The 13,827-nt window shown below is 41.7% G+C and overlaps 1 protein-coding gene across 1 annotated transcript in view; it reads right to left on the bottom strand.

Annotated features, from left to right (window-relative positions):
• sn25a (Synaptosomal-associated protein 25-A) overlaps window positions 1-13,827 on the bottom strand; it is a 33,022-nt gene that overhangs the window by 6,280 nt on the left and 12,915 nt on the right. Inside the window, 4 exon segments of the mRNA NM_001173949.1 lie at window positions 1,724-1,841; window positions 6,680-6,728; window positions 9,359-9,400; window positions 12,425-12,568. Of these exon segments, the coding sequence (NP_001167420.1) occupies window positions 1,724-1,841; window positions 6,680-6,728; window positions 9,359-9,400; window positions 12,425-12,496 (281 nt within the window). The 5' untranslated portion in view covers window positions 12,497-12,568.

Below are 13,827 nucleotides of genomic sequence, written 5' to 3'. Positions count from 1 at the left end.
TTTTTACTCCAGTATAGATCTAGAGAACTAGAATGTAGCCCTGGGCTTCTGTCAACCTCATATACTAATTGTTCTAGTGGCTTCCATAATAGTGGTAAATGAATCTGAGGCCCCGGACTACAATTATATGACAAATAACAGGAGTTCATCATGAACATCATCAGCATTAGTATTTCATCATGTGTACCATTACTCTCAGTGCATTATCAGCATGCATGGCATTCAAGGGTCATGCTCTTCCTGTCATTCCAGTCAGTAGTCATTATGGGGTTGGGTGAGAGAGAGAGAGAGAGAGAGAGAGAGAGAGAGAGAGAGAGAGAGAGAGAGAGAGAGAGAGAGAGAGAGAGAGAGAGAGGGAAAGAGAGAGAGAGAGAGAGAGCGAGAGTGAGAGAGAGAATGGCTCACGCATGCCATGCTGCTATCGATCTACTCTACAGATGTCAGCTTGTTTAGGTTGTCTGATGGTGTGGTATTTACATGCAGATGAGGAAAATGTTAAGCAGTCTTGGAATCTTACAGTGGCTATGACAGTAATAGTAACTATAGTGGCTATGACAGTAATAGTAACTATAGTGGCTATGATAGTAATAGTAACTATAGTGGCTATGATAGTAATAGTAACTATAGTGGCTATGATAGTAATAGTAACTATAGTGGCTATGATAGTAGTAGTGGCTATAGTGGCTGTTATAGGAATAGTAACTATAGTGGCTTTGATAGTCTGGCAAGAAGAGAATGGTGCTGTTCCATAGACTCTTATTTAAGCGTGCAAACGAGAAGTTTGCTTGGACGAGAAGGGTACTTGGAGAATGGTGCATGGAGAAGGGTACTTGGAGAATGGTGCTTGGAGAATGGTGCTTGGAGAAGGGTACTTGGAGAAGGGTACTTGGAGAATGGTGTTTGGAGAATGGTGCTTGGAGAAGGGTACTTGGAGAAGTGTACTTGGAGAAGGGTACTTGGAGAATGGTGCTTGGAGAATGATGCTTGGAGAAGGGCACTGCTAATGAGTTTTGACCTGGTCTGAGTGGAGGAGAGTTTGGTTTGCGGATGGATAGGAGTCAAGACCTTTGGTGGTTGGATGTGTTCAGGGGTCATAGAATGTCCTGTCTAGCATTACTAGTTAGGGACAGTAAGTGTTTGGACATTTTGTGGGCAGTAATCAGCTTGGCTATTATGCTGCTGAGGGGAACTCAGATACTCTCTACACACTGTATAGGCTAACAGTGCATTGTTGTTAACAACCTCCATGCACTGTTCTGACACCCTGGTTCAGCGTAGGCTGTGACAGATGGGCCTGTGGGGAGCTCCTGAGCCGAGCCTGCGGATGGCGCAAAGGATTCTGGGATATGTCTGGAGGCCTGCCCGGACGATCTCTAGAGCGAGACCCATGAGGACCTGAGGCTCCTGTCAGTCACTGTGTGTGTGTGTGTGTGTGTGTGCGTGTGTGTGCGTGCGTGCGTGCGTGCCTGTATGTGTGTGTGTGTACAGCATGTGTGCGAGACAGCATGTCTTCTGTGGATGTGTGTGTGTGCCTGTCTTATGCCGTCATGGCCTCCTTGGTTCAGGCTGAGTCATTGAGCGTGGAGATAAGAGGTCAGAGGTTAGAGGTTAGAGGGGAGGAGTCAGTCTGGTTAGAGCTGGAGAAGACTAGCGCACTACTGACCACTATGACGCCACTTGTACCCTGGTTTTAATGGCAGGCAGGCAGGCAGGCAGCACCTACTTGTTACAAGGACAGGAGCAAAGACCACAGAATGCTCCTAGATCGTTCAAATTCTTTTCTGCATCCTTCATGTCCTTATTGATTTGGTCCATTCCCTCCTCGATGCGCTCCATTTGCTCTGATTAAACACAAGTAATTTATCCCCCACAGAACGAAGCACGTGAGAAGAAAAGGAAACAAAAGAAAGGAGGAGAGAAGACAAAGAGAAGACAACAGATTCAGACAGTCACTGTGACGAAAGGAAAAGAACTGGACGCCACCACATAGTGAAGAACCTTTGGGCTCGTTGGGTCAGTACCTACTTGTTACAGGGACATATGAAAAGGCCACAGCATTTCCCTAAATCTTTTAAACTTTTCTCGGCCTCCTTCATGTCTTGGTTAATATGGTTCATGCCATCTTCAACACGATCCAGTTGTTCTGGTCAGGACAAAGGGATGACAGCAGTGGAATGAATTTTATTGACTATGACAGAAATATATGAGTCAGGAGGAGCATTGAGCTGTGTGTGAGTTTCTATTGAGAGCATCATTACACTAGTATAACATGAGCTGGATCTTCAGAGTACTGGGGACTGATTCAAGTCATGACTGAGACATTCAGTTTCCATACATCAATTTTTATATACTAATTTCATTTTACAGAAGCCTTTTAGTGTTGGAAATTATGTTAAATAAATCTTAGTGGTTTAAATTGAAAATCTAAAGATATAACCCTTCACAACGTTCCCCATGGTTGTAGCTTCATGGAAACTTAGGGCAAATCTGAAATCCTACCGATTCTATCCTACAGTATCCTTCCCCTAGGAAATTCTGTATGCCGTTCATGGGCAATGGGGTCTGGACATGGTGAAGGTAGCTGGGTGGGTCCTATTGATGTGGTGTGGTGTGGGGCAGGGTTGGGTTGGGGTAAATTCCATTGTCAATTCAGCAGAAAGTTCAAAATGAATGGAGAAATTGACAACATTGTCTATAAGGATTTTTTTACTCATTTTAATTTAATTAATTTAATTTCAGTTTAATTTAAATCAAATTCTCATTAAATTAATGCATTTTCAATGTAATTCCCTGCAGTAAATTAATTGAAAATGGAATTGACCACAGCCCTGGTGTGGGAGGGGTGCCCCCCAGGTAGGTGGGTGGATGGACAACTCCGGGGTCGTGGTTTAGGAGACTGCGTAGGAATTACGTGCAGTATGTGTTATAGTGAGATGAGGTTGGAAGGTAGAGTAGAGTATGTCAGGAATACAGTCAAGGCTAAGCCCATTGACACTGTCCACCTTTGTAAAATCCCTGGCATGCTTTTGTACTGTAGCAACAACTTAGTCATGTGACCTTTACTTAAACAGAGGAGAAGAAGAACGTAAAATGCAAATAATCAATTTATTTGCTAGTGGAACATTACACGACCCTATATTTTCCATCCAGCTTTCTTTGTTATTTCATTTTGTGATTAATTCAATCCTTGTGCACTGCATCAGCCTCAGGCTTCTCCAATACGACACCATCAATAAGCGGAGGTCAGAGGGCAGCTAGCCAGGCTTACAGACACCTCAGCAACTAGTGAGCCGTCCAAATGGGCTTTGTGGAGGCAACCCTGGAGCAGGTTGACGTTTATAGTCATGAGTCTTGTCCTTGAAGCAGAACTACGCGATTTCCGCTAGATGTGCCAGCTGCAAAGTCCAAATTGTCTATATTATAAAAATGCATGATTTTTGTTGTGCTTTTTGACTTCATTTAAAGTTAGGGTTAGGCATTATGGTTAGCAGTGGGGTTAAGGTTAGGGTGATGTTTATGTTCCAGCTAGTGACCACTCTGCAGAGCTGCCTCCAGAACAAGATTCATGATTAAAAAACGCTTCCCTGTAACCCTGGACGGATGGATTGCAGAAGGGGAGAGTTAAGTGGATAGAGGGATGACAAAGATATAGAGGGATGACATGTATATAGAGGGATGATAGAGATACAGAGTGATGACAGAGATATAGAGGGATGACATAGATATAGAGGGATGATAAAGATATAGAGGGATGACATAGATATAGAGGGATGATAAAGATATAGAGGGATGACAGAGATATAGAGGGATGACAGAGATATAGAGGGATGACAGAGATATAGAGGGATGATAGAGATATGGAGGGATGACATAGATATAGAGGGATGATAAAGATATAGAGGGATGACATAGATATAGAGGGATGATAAAGATATAGAGGGATGACAGAGATATAGAGGGATGACAGAGATATAGAGGGATGACAGAGATATAGAGGGATGATAGAGATATGGAGGGATGACATAGATATAGAGGGATGATAAATATATAGAGGGATGACAGAGATATAGAGGGATGATAGAGATATGGAGGGATGATAGAGATATGGAGGGATGATTAAGATATGGAGGGATGATAAAGATATGGAAGGATGACAGAGATATGGAGGGATGATTAAGATATGGAGGGATGATAAAGATATAGAGGGATGATAGAGATATGGAGGGATGATAAAGGAATGAGCAGATTACAGTGAGTCTGTAATTAAGGTCCTCAGTTGTGGGCTTTCCCATTAGGATCTGATCACTGCAGTCGAACCGGACAATCAGAAGGCTAGATTGAGGCTAATGCCTTCCGGCAGGACAATTATGTCCTCTGGTCAATCCAAGCACAACAAACCAATGGTAATGCCAATAACCCACTACGCACACACTGGTTGAATCAACGTTGTTTCCACGTCATTTCAATGAAATGACGTTTAACCAACGTGGAATAGATGTTGAATTGATGTCTGTGCCCAGTGGGAAGGTTCAACTGAACCAGGGTTTAGGCCATGTTATTACTTTCTCTATATAACATTTGTTATTGGTCACTATCAGGTGTAAATCATGTCTGCATTTTTCGTCTGCTTTATAGAGTAACACGACTTTAAGGAACGTGGTTAGCGCAGTAGTCCTTTAGTGGAGTACAGTATGTGTTAAACATGTTGACTTGTACTGTTTGTTTCTGTGTGGCTACATCTTTTCATGACATGCCATAATACAGTGCATTCACAAACTGCATTTAACCAGGGATGATACAAAAGTGTGTTCAATTGTTAGTGTGTAAATCCATGGAAGAATGAGAATGAATTTTGTCGTTAAATCGATCCTTGGTTTACTTCCCCAACTCTGAGACAGAACCGGTTTTATCACTACACCTTTGACACGTTGGCCTACTGTTCGGTTGGTGGCCTTTTAGGGACAAACCTCCATGACTGGAAGAGTTCACCCAAATTATGGATAAGTGGGCTTCTCTAATTCAACTTTTGGCACAGAAGTATAATGGAGACTTAAATATAGTAAACAAAGGGTGGTTGTTGCGATGTTTGGCCTGAGAATGTTTTGAGGTATACTTGTTGTCTTTGGGGTACGAAAGCAGTTGGGGTACGAAAGCAGAGAAAAGCTGTTAGCAAAGCGAATGAAAAACTGTTAACGAATCCAAAGAAAACGTGTTAGCAAAACCAAAAAATATAAGTTAGTGAAACCAAGGTAATGAAGTTAGCGAACCAAAGAAAACATGTTAGCAAAACCAAAAAATATAAGTTAGTGAAACCAAGGTAATGAAGTTAGCGAACCAAAGAAAACATGTTAGCAAAACCAAAAAATATAAGTTAGTGAAACCAAGGTAATGAAGTTAGCGAACCAAAGAAAACATGTTAGCAAAACCAAAAAATATAAGTTAGTGAAACCAAGGTAATGAAGTTAGCGAACCAAAGAAAACATGTTAGCAAAACCAAAAAATATAAGTTAGTGAAACCAAGGTAATGAAGTTAGCGAACCAAAGAAAACATGTTAGCAAAACCAAAAAATATAAGTTAGTGAAACCAAGGTAATGAAGTTAGCGAACCAAAGAAAATGTGTTAGCAAAACCAAAAAATATAAGTTAGTGAAACCAAGTTAATGAAGTTAGCGAACCAAAGAAAACATGTTAGCAAAACCAAAAAATATAAGTTAGTGAAACCAAGGTAATGAAGTTAGCGAACCAAAGAAAACATGTTAGCAAAACCAATAAATATAAGTTAGTGAACCCAAGGTAATGAAGTTAGCGAACCAAAGAAAACATGTTAGCAAAACCAAAAAATATAAGTTAGTGAAACCAAGGTAATGAAGTTAGCGAACCAAAGAAAACATGTTAGCAAAACCAAAAAATACAAGTTAGTGAAACCAAGGTAATGAAGTTAGCGAACCAAAGAAAACATGTTAGCAAAACCAAAAAATATAAGTTAGTGAAACCAAGGTAATGAAGTTAGCGAACCAAAGAAAATGTGTTAGCAAAACCAAAAAATATAAGTTAGTGAAACCAAGGTAATGAAGTTAGCGAACCAAAGAAAACATGTTAGCAAAACCAAAAAATAGAAGTTAGTGAAACCAAGGTAATGAAGTTAGCGAACCAAAGAAAATGTGTTAGCACACCAAGAAAAAGCAGTTAGCAAACAAAACCAAAAGTTAGAAAACGGGGGGAAAAAAGTGTTTTTAGTTTCTTCGTCAGGTTTCAAACGAATTGTTGACCTGCAGTGGAATTCATAAAGCATGCATTAGGGCAGAAATTAAAATAGATGAAAATCATTGTTTCAAAGGGGTAGTTGGAGAAAACCTTATAGTTATGAACTGGCATGTAATGGATATGAGCAAGCCCACAGGAAACAATTCAACCATCAAGAATATCTATATTTGTTTGTTTACATAAACGTCTAAAAGATAACCAAATTAGGTTTTTTTGTAACTTCATCCATATATCTGTCTATTTCAATGTACAAAACACTTGAAAATAACTCAAGTTGAAATATACGGTAGAATCTGTCGTTCTAGCTAACTACTTCAAAACATGCACTGTTATGTTATTCCTAGCAAAACATCAGATACAAGGCTGGGAACGACGTCCCATTGGATTTCCCTTCTCGAAAACATCCAACACTTACCTCCTTGCTCGTCCAGCATAACCAAGGTCCTGATACCAGCATCTTTACTCTAATCCCCAATAACCACAGCGAAGAGAGGTGAAGAAGGAAGGGATGAATGGAAGGAAATAAAGAGAAAGAGAGAGGTCAGATCACAAAGGGCGGATATAGACGCCTTATAGAATACAGATTAGAGTGCAAGGCAACATGATTGGAAAACAGGAGGCGACCATCAGAATAAAACCCCACCTCAAGCCTTAGACAAAGTTAGACCAAGGTCTTGCCATTTGCTCAACTTGAAATCTCTCAAGAAACAGTAACAGCCTGAGAATATTTGCATATTCTAACCGTTTCTGGTGTGATTTTAAACTGGATTGGCCAACCTGTGTGTCTTTGACTTTACTGTAATGGTTAGCGCTTTGGGTTTTAATGTTGTAGGTGTTTATATTTAAAAATGTAGATATTGAGGGAATGTGGGGTCGTCCGTTACCCTCCTGTGAGAGGAAGTGGGGTAGTATTGATCAGGTTCAGATGTTATAAGCCAGGGAACATTAACACTTTGTTTGGTATGACACATTGTAAATAGCTGACATACAAAGACGATTGATAAAAAATATCCTAAATGAAAAGTTTTACATCAGATTGAAAGCTGATAATAATGCCAAAATCGGGCTTTACGCCTATTTACGATGCAGGCACCATCTTTTTTTCTTACAGCAGCCTGTACACTGCTATTCTATATCTGTGCAAGATCATTTCACCAATCCCAGCAGTGGATTACAGAACACTTGGAGACCTTGGGGTTCTGAAACTACATGAATATCCAGCCCAAATCACTCTCCACAGGGTCGGTAGAAAACTACATGAATAGCCAGCCCAAACCACTCTCCACAGGGTCGGTAGAAAACGACATGAATAGCCAGCCCAAACCACTCTCCGCAGGGTCGGTAGAAAACTACATGAATAGCCAGCCCAAACCACTCTCCGCAGGGTCGGTAGAAAACTATATGAATAGCCAGCCCAAACCACTCTCCACAGGGTCGGTAGAAAGCTACATGAATAGCCAGCCCAAAACACTCTCTGCAGGGTCGGTTTTCAGGGATACAGTATTTTCAACCTAACTTCCGTTTCCCCTGAAAAACGAGTGTGGGACTCTGTTCAGGCATCTTTTTACACCTGCTATGTTAGGTTAGCCAACACTATCCATATTAGTAATCGATTGGCTTTAGATACAGATACAGTATGGACCTCTGACCAGTGTGCATGTGGCTAACAGAACAAAACCCTCCTGATATCATGGAGACTTTTACAGTTCCTGGCTGACTAATAAACATGAAGCATCGGCAGCATAAATAAGACACCATGCCTCCCCTGCCTCCTCAGCAGTTTACAAGGAAGAGAGCATCATCGTTTGGGGCAAGGGTGGAGCAATGAGCCACAACTGCAGTGTATAAACTATTCTGTAATTTAGCATTCCACTTCCCAGAGAAATCCCAAGTTAATTAATATGACTCCCAGGGGAGTCTTCTTGGCACAATCAAATACGATCCCCATAGTGTGAACCCCTCAGCGTGGCTCAGCTTGGCTCGATACTGTCACCTTATGCAAACCGTATGGATGGAGATGGATCCACCTGAATTCCATCATTATGTGTTTGGAAATGCAGATCCATTTTGGTTTGTATGAAAAAGAGAATTTGCTCACCTAAATCTTATGACGACAGAGAGAGAGAGAATCACTTTAATCAAATAGAATCTGTGTTCTGCACCTGTGGGGTGATACACTCTTATCGCTAATCATCTGATTAATCATCGCAGTCTAACTGTCCCTCTCTTCCTCTCTTGCTCCCTTTCTCCATTATCCTCCATTTTCTCTTTTGTCAGACAGTCCCTCCCTCTATCTTCACCTACACTTGTCTGTTTGTTACATCTGAGGTGCTGTTATCCTTCTCTCTCTCCCCTCTCCCCCTCTCTCTTGCTCTTTCTCTCTCTCTCCCTCCATCTCTCCCTCTCTCCCCTCTCCCTCTCTCTCCATCTTTCCCCCTCTGTCCACCCCCCCCTCCTTCTCTCCCTCCAGTGATGACAGGGAGGTGCTGTGCTGTGCTATTCGGTGAGATATATGAACTGATGATCAATATGACCTTGAGATATGCAGCACAAGGCTGTCATCAGAGACCTCTCTCGCTCTCTCTTCTGATCTCTCTCTCTCACTCTCTCTTCTGATCACTCTCTCTCTCTCGCTCTCTCTCTTCTGATCTCTCTCTCTCACTCTCTCTTCTGATCACTCTCTCTCTCTCGCTCTCTCTCTTCTGATCTCTCTCTCTTCTGATCTCTCTTTCTCCCTCTCTCTCTCTCTCTCTCTCTCTCTCTCTCTCTCTCTCTCTCTCTCTCTCTTTCTCTCTCTCCTCTGATCTCTCTCTCAACTCCACTCTGCTTACCAAGATAACATTTCAAAACTCTCAACAGTGTTATTTTAACACTGTATTAGTGGGACTCATATGTGCACTGTAAAAGTTATATATTTAACACTCTCCGAGTTAAATGTGCTCCAGTGAATTTGCTGTGCCAGGCAGATCCTGGTTCTCTACATGCAAGAACACACAGTGCATGTCTTACCCATGTCAATACCGCGCACGGCTCGGCATTGTATTCTGGCTTGGTGTTGTGAACACTGTAAGTATGAATGGTGTCTTTCTCTTACCTCTTCCACCAGCTGTAGCATACGACGAGTGCTCTCCAGTGACTGTGGACAGAAAGGAGATGAAACATTAGAACTGGAAAGCATCAGAAGACATTACAGATATGAGTGGAGGTTGAGATGCAGGTCTAGATATCACCATATGGTCTACTCTAGATATCACCATATGGTCTACTCTAGATATCACCATATGGTCTACTCTAGATATCACCATATGGTCTACTCTAGATATCACCATATGGTCTATTCTAGATATCACCATATGGTCTACTCTAGATAGCACCATATGGTCTACTCTAGATAGCACCATATGGTCTACTCTAGATAGCACCATATGGTCTACTCTAGATAGCACCATATGGTCTACTCTAGATAGCACCATATGGTCTACTCTAGATAGCACCATATGGTCTATTCTAGATATCACCATATGGTCTACTCTAGATATCACCATATGGTCTACTCTAGATATCACCATATGGTCTATTCTAGATATCACCATATGGTCTACTCTAGATATCACCATATGGTCTACTCTAGATATCACCATATGGTCTACTCTAGATATCACCATATGGTCTACTCTAGATATCACCATATGGTCTACTCTAGATATCACAATATGGTCTACTCTAGATATCACCATATGGTCTACTCTAGATAGCACCATATGGTCTACTCTAGATACCACCATATGGTCTACTCTAGATAGCACCACATGTTTGTTTGTGAAATATAACTGCCTAGAATTGTAACTGGAATCAATTACCAATACAATCAAAATGATAATCAAAATGATACTGTGGCGGCAGGTAGCCTAGTGGTTAGAGCGTTGGACTAGTAACCGCAAGGTTGCAAGATCGACTCCCTGAGCTGACAAGGTAAAAATCTTGTTTTGCCCCTGAACTGTTCCTAGGCCGTCATTGAAAATAAGAATTTGTTCTTAACTGACTTGCTTAGTTAACAACAGGTAAAATAGATATTACATTAATTTGCTGAACTAATTGATTTTCTGTAATTTCATACATATTATATTAAGTGCAATCAAGAACATGATTTTCCTGTCTTTGATATATTTCCACACTATGATGTTGGAATAATACTGTGAAATTGTGAATATTATCATATTGCCCTTTTAGTGTAAGAGCTGTTTGAAAAGACAACCTAAAATGTCAGCCTGTTTTGGTGGGATGGAGTTTTGGCCTGCCTGGTGACATCACCAAGCAGTAAATGAGTTAATAAACCAATAAGAAAGAGTTCCAAACCTCTCTGCCATTAACAGCTAGATTTCAGTTTTGCCTTTCCCACTCAGACCACTCCCAGACAGTCCCACTCCCAGACAGTTTGCTTTGCTAAGAAGCTATTTTTGTTTCTTTTTGACGGTTTTGATTTAAAACAATCACAGTAAGATACTTAACTGTAACCCATAAATGATTGATATTGAGATAAAAATGATTGCATTGGACCTTTAAGGTTAAAATAAAAATATAATGTTGTGTATCAGTAGGTTGAATTGTTACAATGATCATCATGGAAATGATAGAACTCTGATGTAGCTACAGGGAGTCAGTTATAAGATATGTTTCTTTAGAGGCACAAAAAAACACAAAATCACAATTATGCACAATCATGACAATACTGTGCAAACAATACATTTAAAAGGTTTGGAAGCATTATTGAACTTGTATTTTAAATACATTTGTATTTAAATAAGATTAAAACAGTGCTTCTATTTATCAGTATCATTCAAACTGTTGTAAACCATGTCGTAAAATAACTGCATATACTCTACATTGAAGGCTTGGGATCAATTTCCCAACCCCCTTTTCAACCTCTTCTACTGTTGGCCAACTAGCAAGCTAGCGAGCGATAGCGGCATGCTCCAATTTTCTCTCTATATAGAGATCATTAAGCATGTGGCTGTGAGGCTCTGGCTGTACTGGGGCTGTGGGGTTTCTGTGGGAGCTGTGATATCTTATCCCTTTTGCATGGCTGCAGCTCGGATCCGCTCTGTGAGGCAGCTCACTGCACTGCTGAGCCCCGGGGGGTGGGGGAGGGGCGGTGGGGAGAGGGAGGACACACAGCCCGGGCTCACAGGCTGAGCCTCAACGCTGTAATGTTTACAGTCAGCCTCTTCTAGTCAGCCTATCCCCCACCCCCCATCAGAAACCAAGTGACCACCACTATACTCTGAATCTCAGAGATGCAGCTTCAAGATGGCCGTTGTGTAAGAAACGTCTCAAGGTGAGATGTTGTTTAGCATTAGCGACGTGATTGGACACAGAGAGAGAGGAAACTGTGATTGGAACCACCATTGTATGTCCTGGTTGTGTTTGCATGTGTGTGTGTGTTTAATATTCTGTTCAGCTGTGAGAGTGTGAGTCATCGGAGAGGCGGGAGAAATGTGGGCAAGGCTGCTGCAGGCTAGTACTGAGGCTGCTGGCAACACACACACACACACACACACACACACACACACACACACACACACACACACACACACACACACACACACACACACACACACACACACACACACACACACACACACACACACACACACACACACACACACACACACACACACACACGTACAAACTAACACACACACTTCACCGTTACATAAGACTGGATGCAGTTGGACCATCCCTCCACCTGACACACAGACCCTGGCATCGAGCAGCCGATGAGGCCAACAGCACATTACCCTTCTCTATAGGAGCTGGCTGCTGCTGCCAGGATGAGGTCATCTAGCGGGCTATCTTATGGTAATGTCTGACACTGTAACGTGTACAGTCATTTTAGGTGGAAGATGTATTTAACTGGATCTATGGATTTTATGTCATGTGGAGAGTGAAGAATGAGTTTATTATCAATTCTACAGCTAAAGCATACACCTTTTTATTCCAAGCTCGTCTTTTCATATTTGTTTTTTACGTGTAGTGGTTGTATATGCCTATTTCTGGATGATTTTCTGTGTACTCCCTGAAGGCTTGAGTGTCTCTCACGTGTCTATAAATCTGTTGAAGATGTGGTAAACAGTAGCATGGTAGGGGTTGTATTGCTCACCTCATCCCCAAGCTGGTCGGCGCGTTGCTGCATATCCGACAGCTCATTGCGCATGTCCAAGTCTTCAGCCATGGCTACTGGCTGTATGGTGTGGAGTTGGTCTCCAACGGGAAAGAATAGATCCTACTGGGAGGCCGGGGAAGACTAGCGGAGGAAAGGAGACACAAAACAACACATGTTATCATGCTAAGCTAAATAACGTCTTTTAGCACGCTAAGCTAGAAACATAATTTAGTCTGCTAAGCTAAACGACAGCCTTTAGCATGCTAAGCTAAACAACTATGCTCCCAGAGCTAAGGTTACGTTCCAATTGACATGCTAGAATACCACTTAGAATGCGTGCCAAATACATTGCTTCAGTGCTAGTGTAGATATTTGTCTTTTTAGGAAGGCTGCTACATTATGTGTTTTGCCCAATGCCACAGTAATTAACCTACACATCAAAAGTGAATCTACACCCCCAAACAGGTGTGTTTTGTTTGATCACATTGTCTCTATTTTCTTGGATCTCAGGCGAATGAACGGCAGTCGCTTTCCATCTGCAGTCCCTGGCGCAGTTAGAGACCAGTATAATAGAGGATTAGTGACTGCAACACCATTTGTTCCACTGAATGAAAAGGAAGTGCGCGAGTCATTGATGTTTGCAGAATGATGGCAGACTTAGAGAGTCAAGTCGACGGAATATTGTGGGTTAGCTAGCTAGCACACTGGACACTGTAAGCCTGTGCTGTGTTTCCCTGTAGACCAGAATCATTAGAGGTTCAATCATACAGTAGACAGCAGTGGAGGCTGCTGAGGGGAGGACGGCTCATAGTAATGGCCGGAATGGGGTCAATGGAATGGTATCAAAACACATCAAAAACATGGTTTCCATGTGGATATTACCACTCCATTTACTCCATTCCAGCCATTATTATGAGCTATCCTCCCCTCAGCAGCCTCCACTGTCAGACAGGGGTTTGATCTCTCCTCAGTAGCACCCACTCACATTCACTGAGGGATTGACGACAGTCATTGTTTACCTTGCTAAATATAATAGAGGGGCAATCGTATCGGTATGCATGTCACAGAATATATGTACCCTTCACAGTAAGGTTCCGCTGATTACTATAATAAATCATCTTTACAAGTGTAACCTAACAACCTAACAACATCGAAATCACCAACGTTAAAGTTATGTGTAGTAATGTAAAATATTATGCGTCAGAGAGTGTATCATCGTTCGTGACAAGGGAATATAGATTCTATTCCATATTCTGCCCTCCAGATCGTTCTGTTCCCTTGCAGTTGGAGCCTACATGTGTCTTGGGAATCTCACAACATCTGCGATTGTAACAAGCGCCACATCTTTAATACAGTAATCTTAAAGATGTATTACAGTAATCAGTACTCTTTAGTACAGT

This window comes from Salmo salar, chromosome 06, assembly GCF_965601325.2.
Source record: "Salmo salar chromosome 06, fSalSal1, whole genome shotgun sequence".
Classification (NCBI taxonomy): domain Eukaryota; kingdom Metazoa; phylum Chordata; class Actinopteri; order Salmoniformes; family Salmonidae; genus Salmo; species Salmo salar.
Note: the sequence above shows the minus strand (reverse complement) of the source record. Positions and strands in the feature narration are given on the sequence as shown.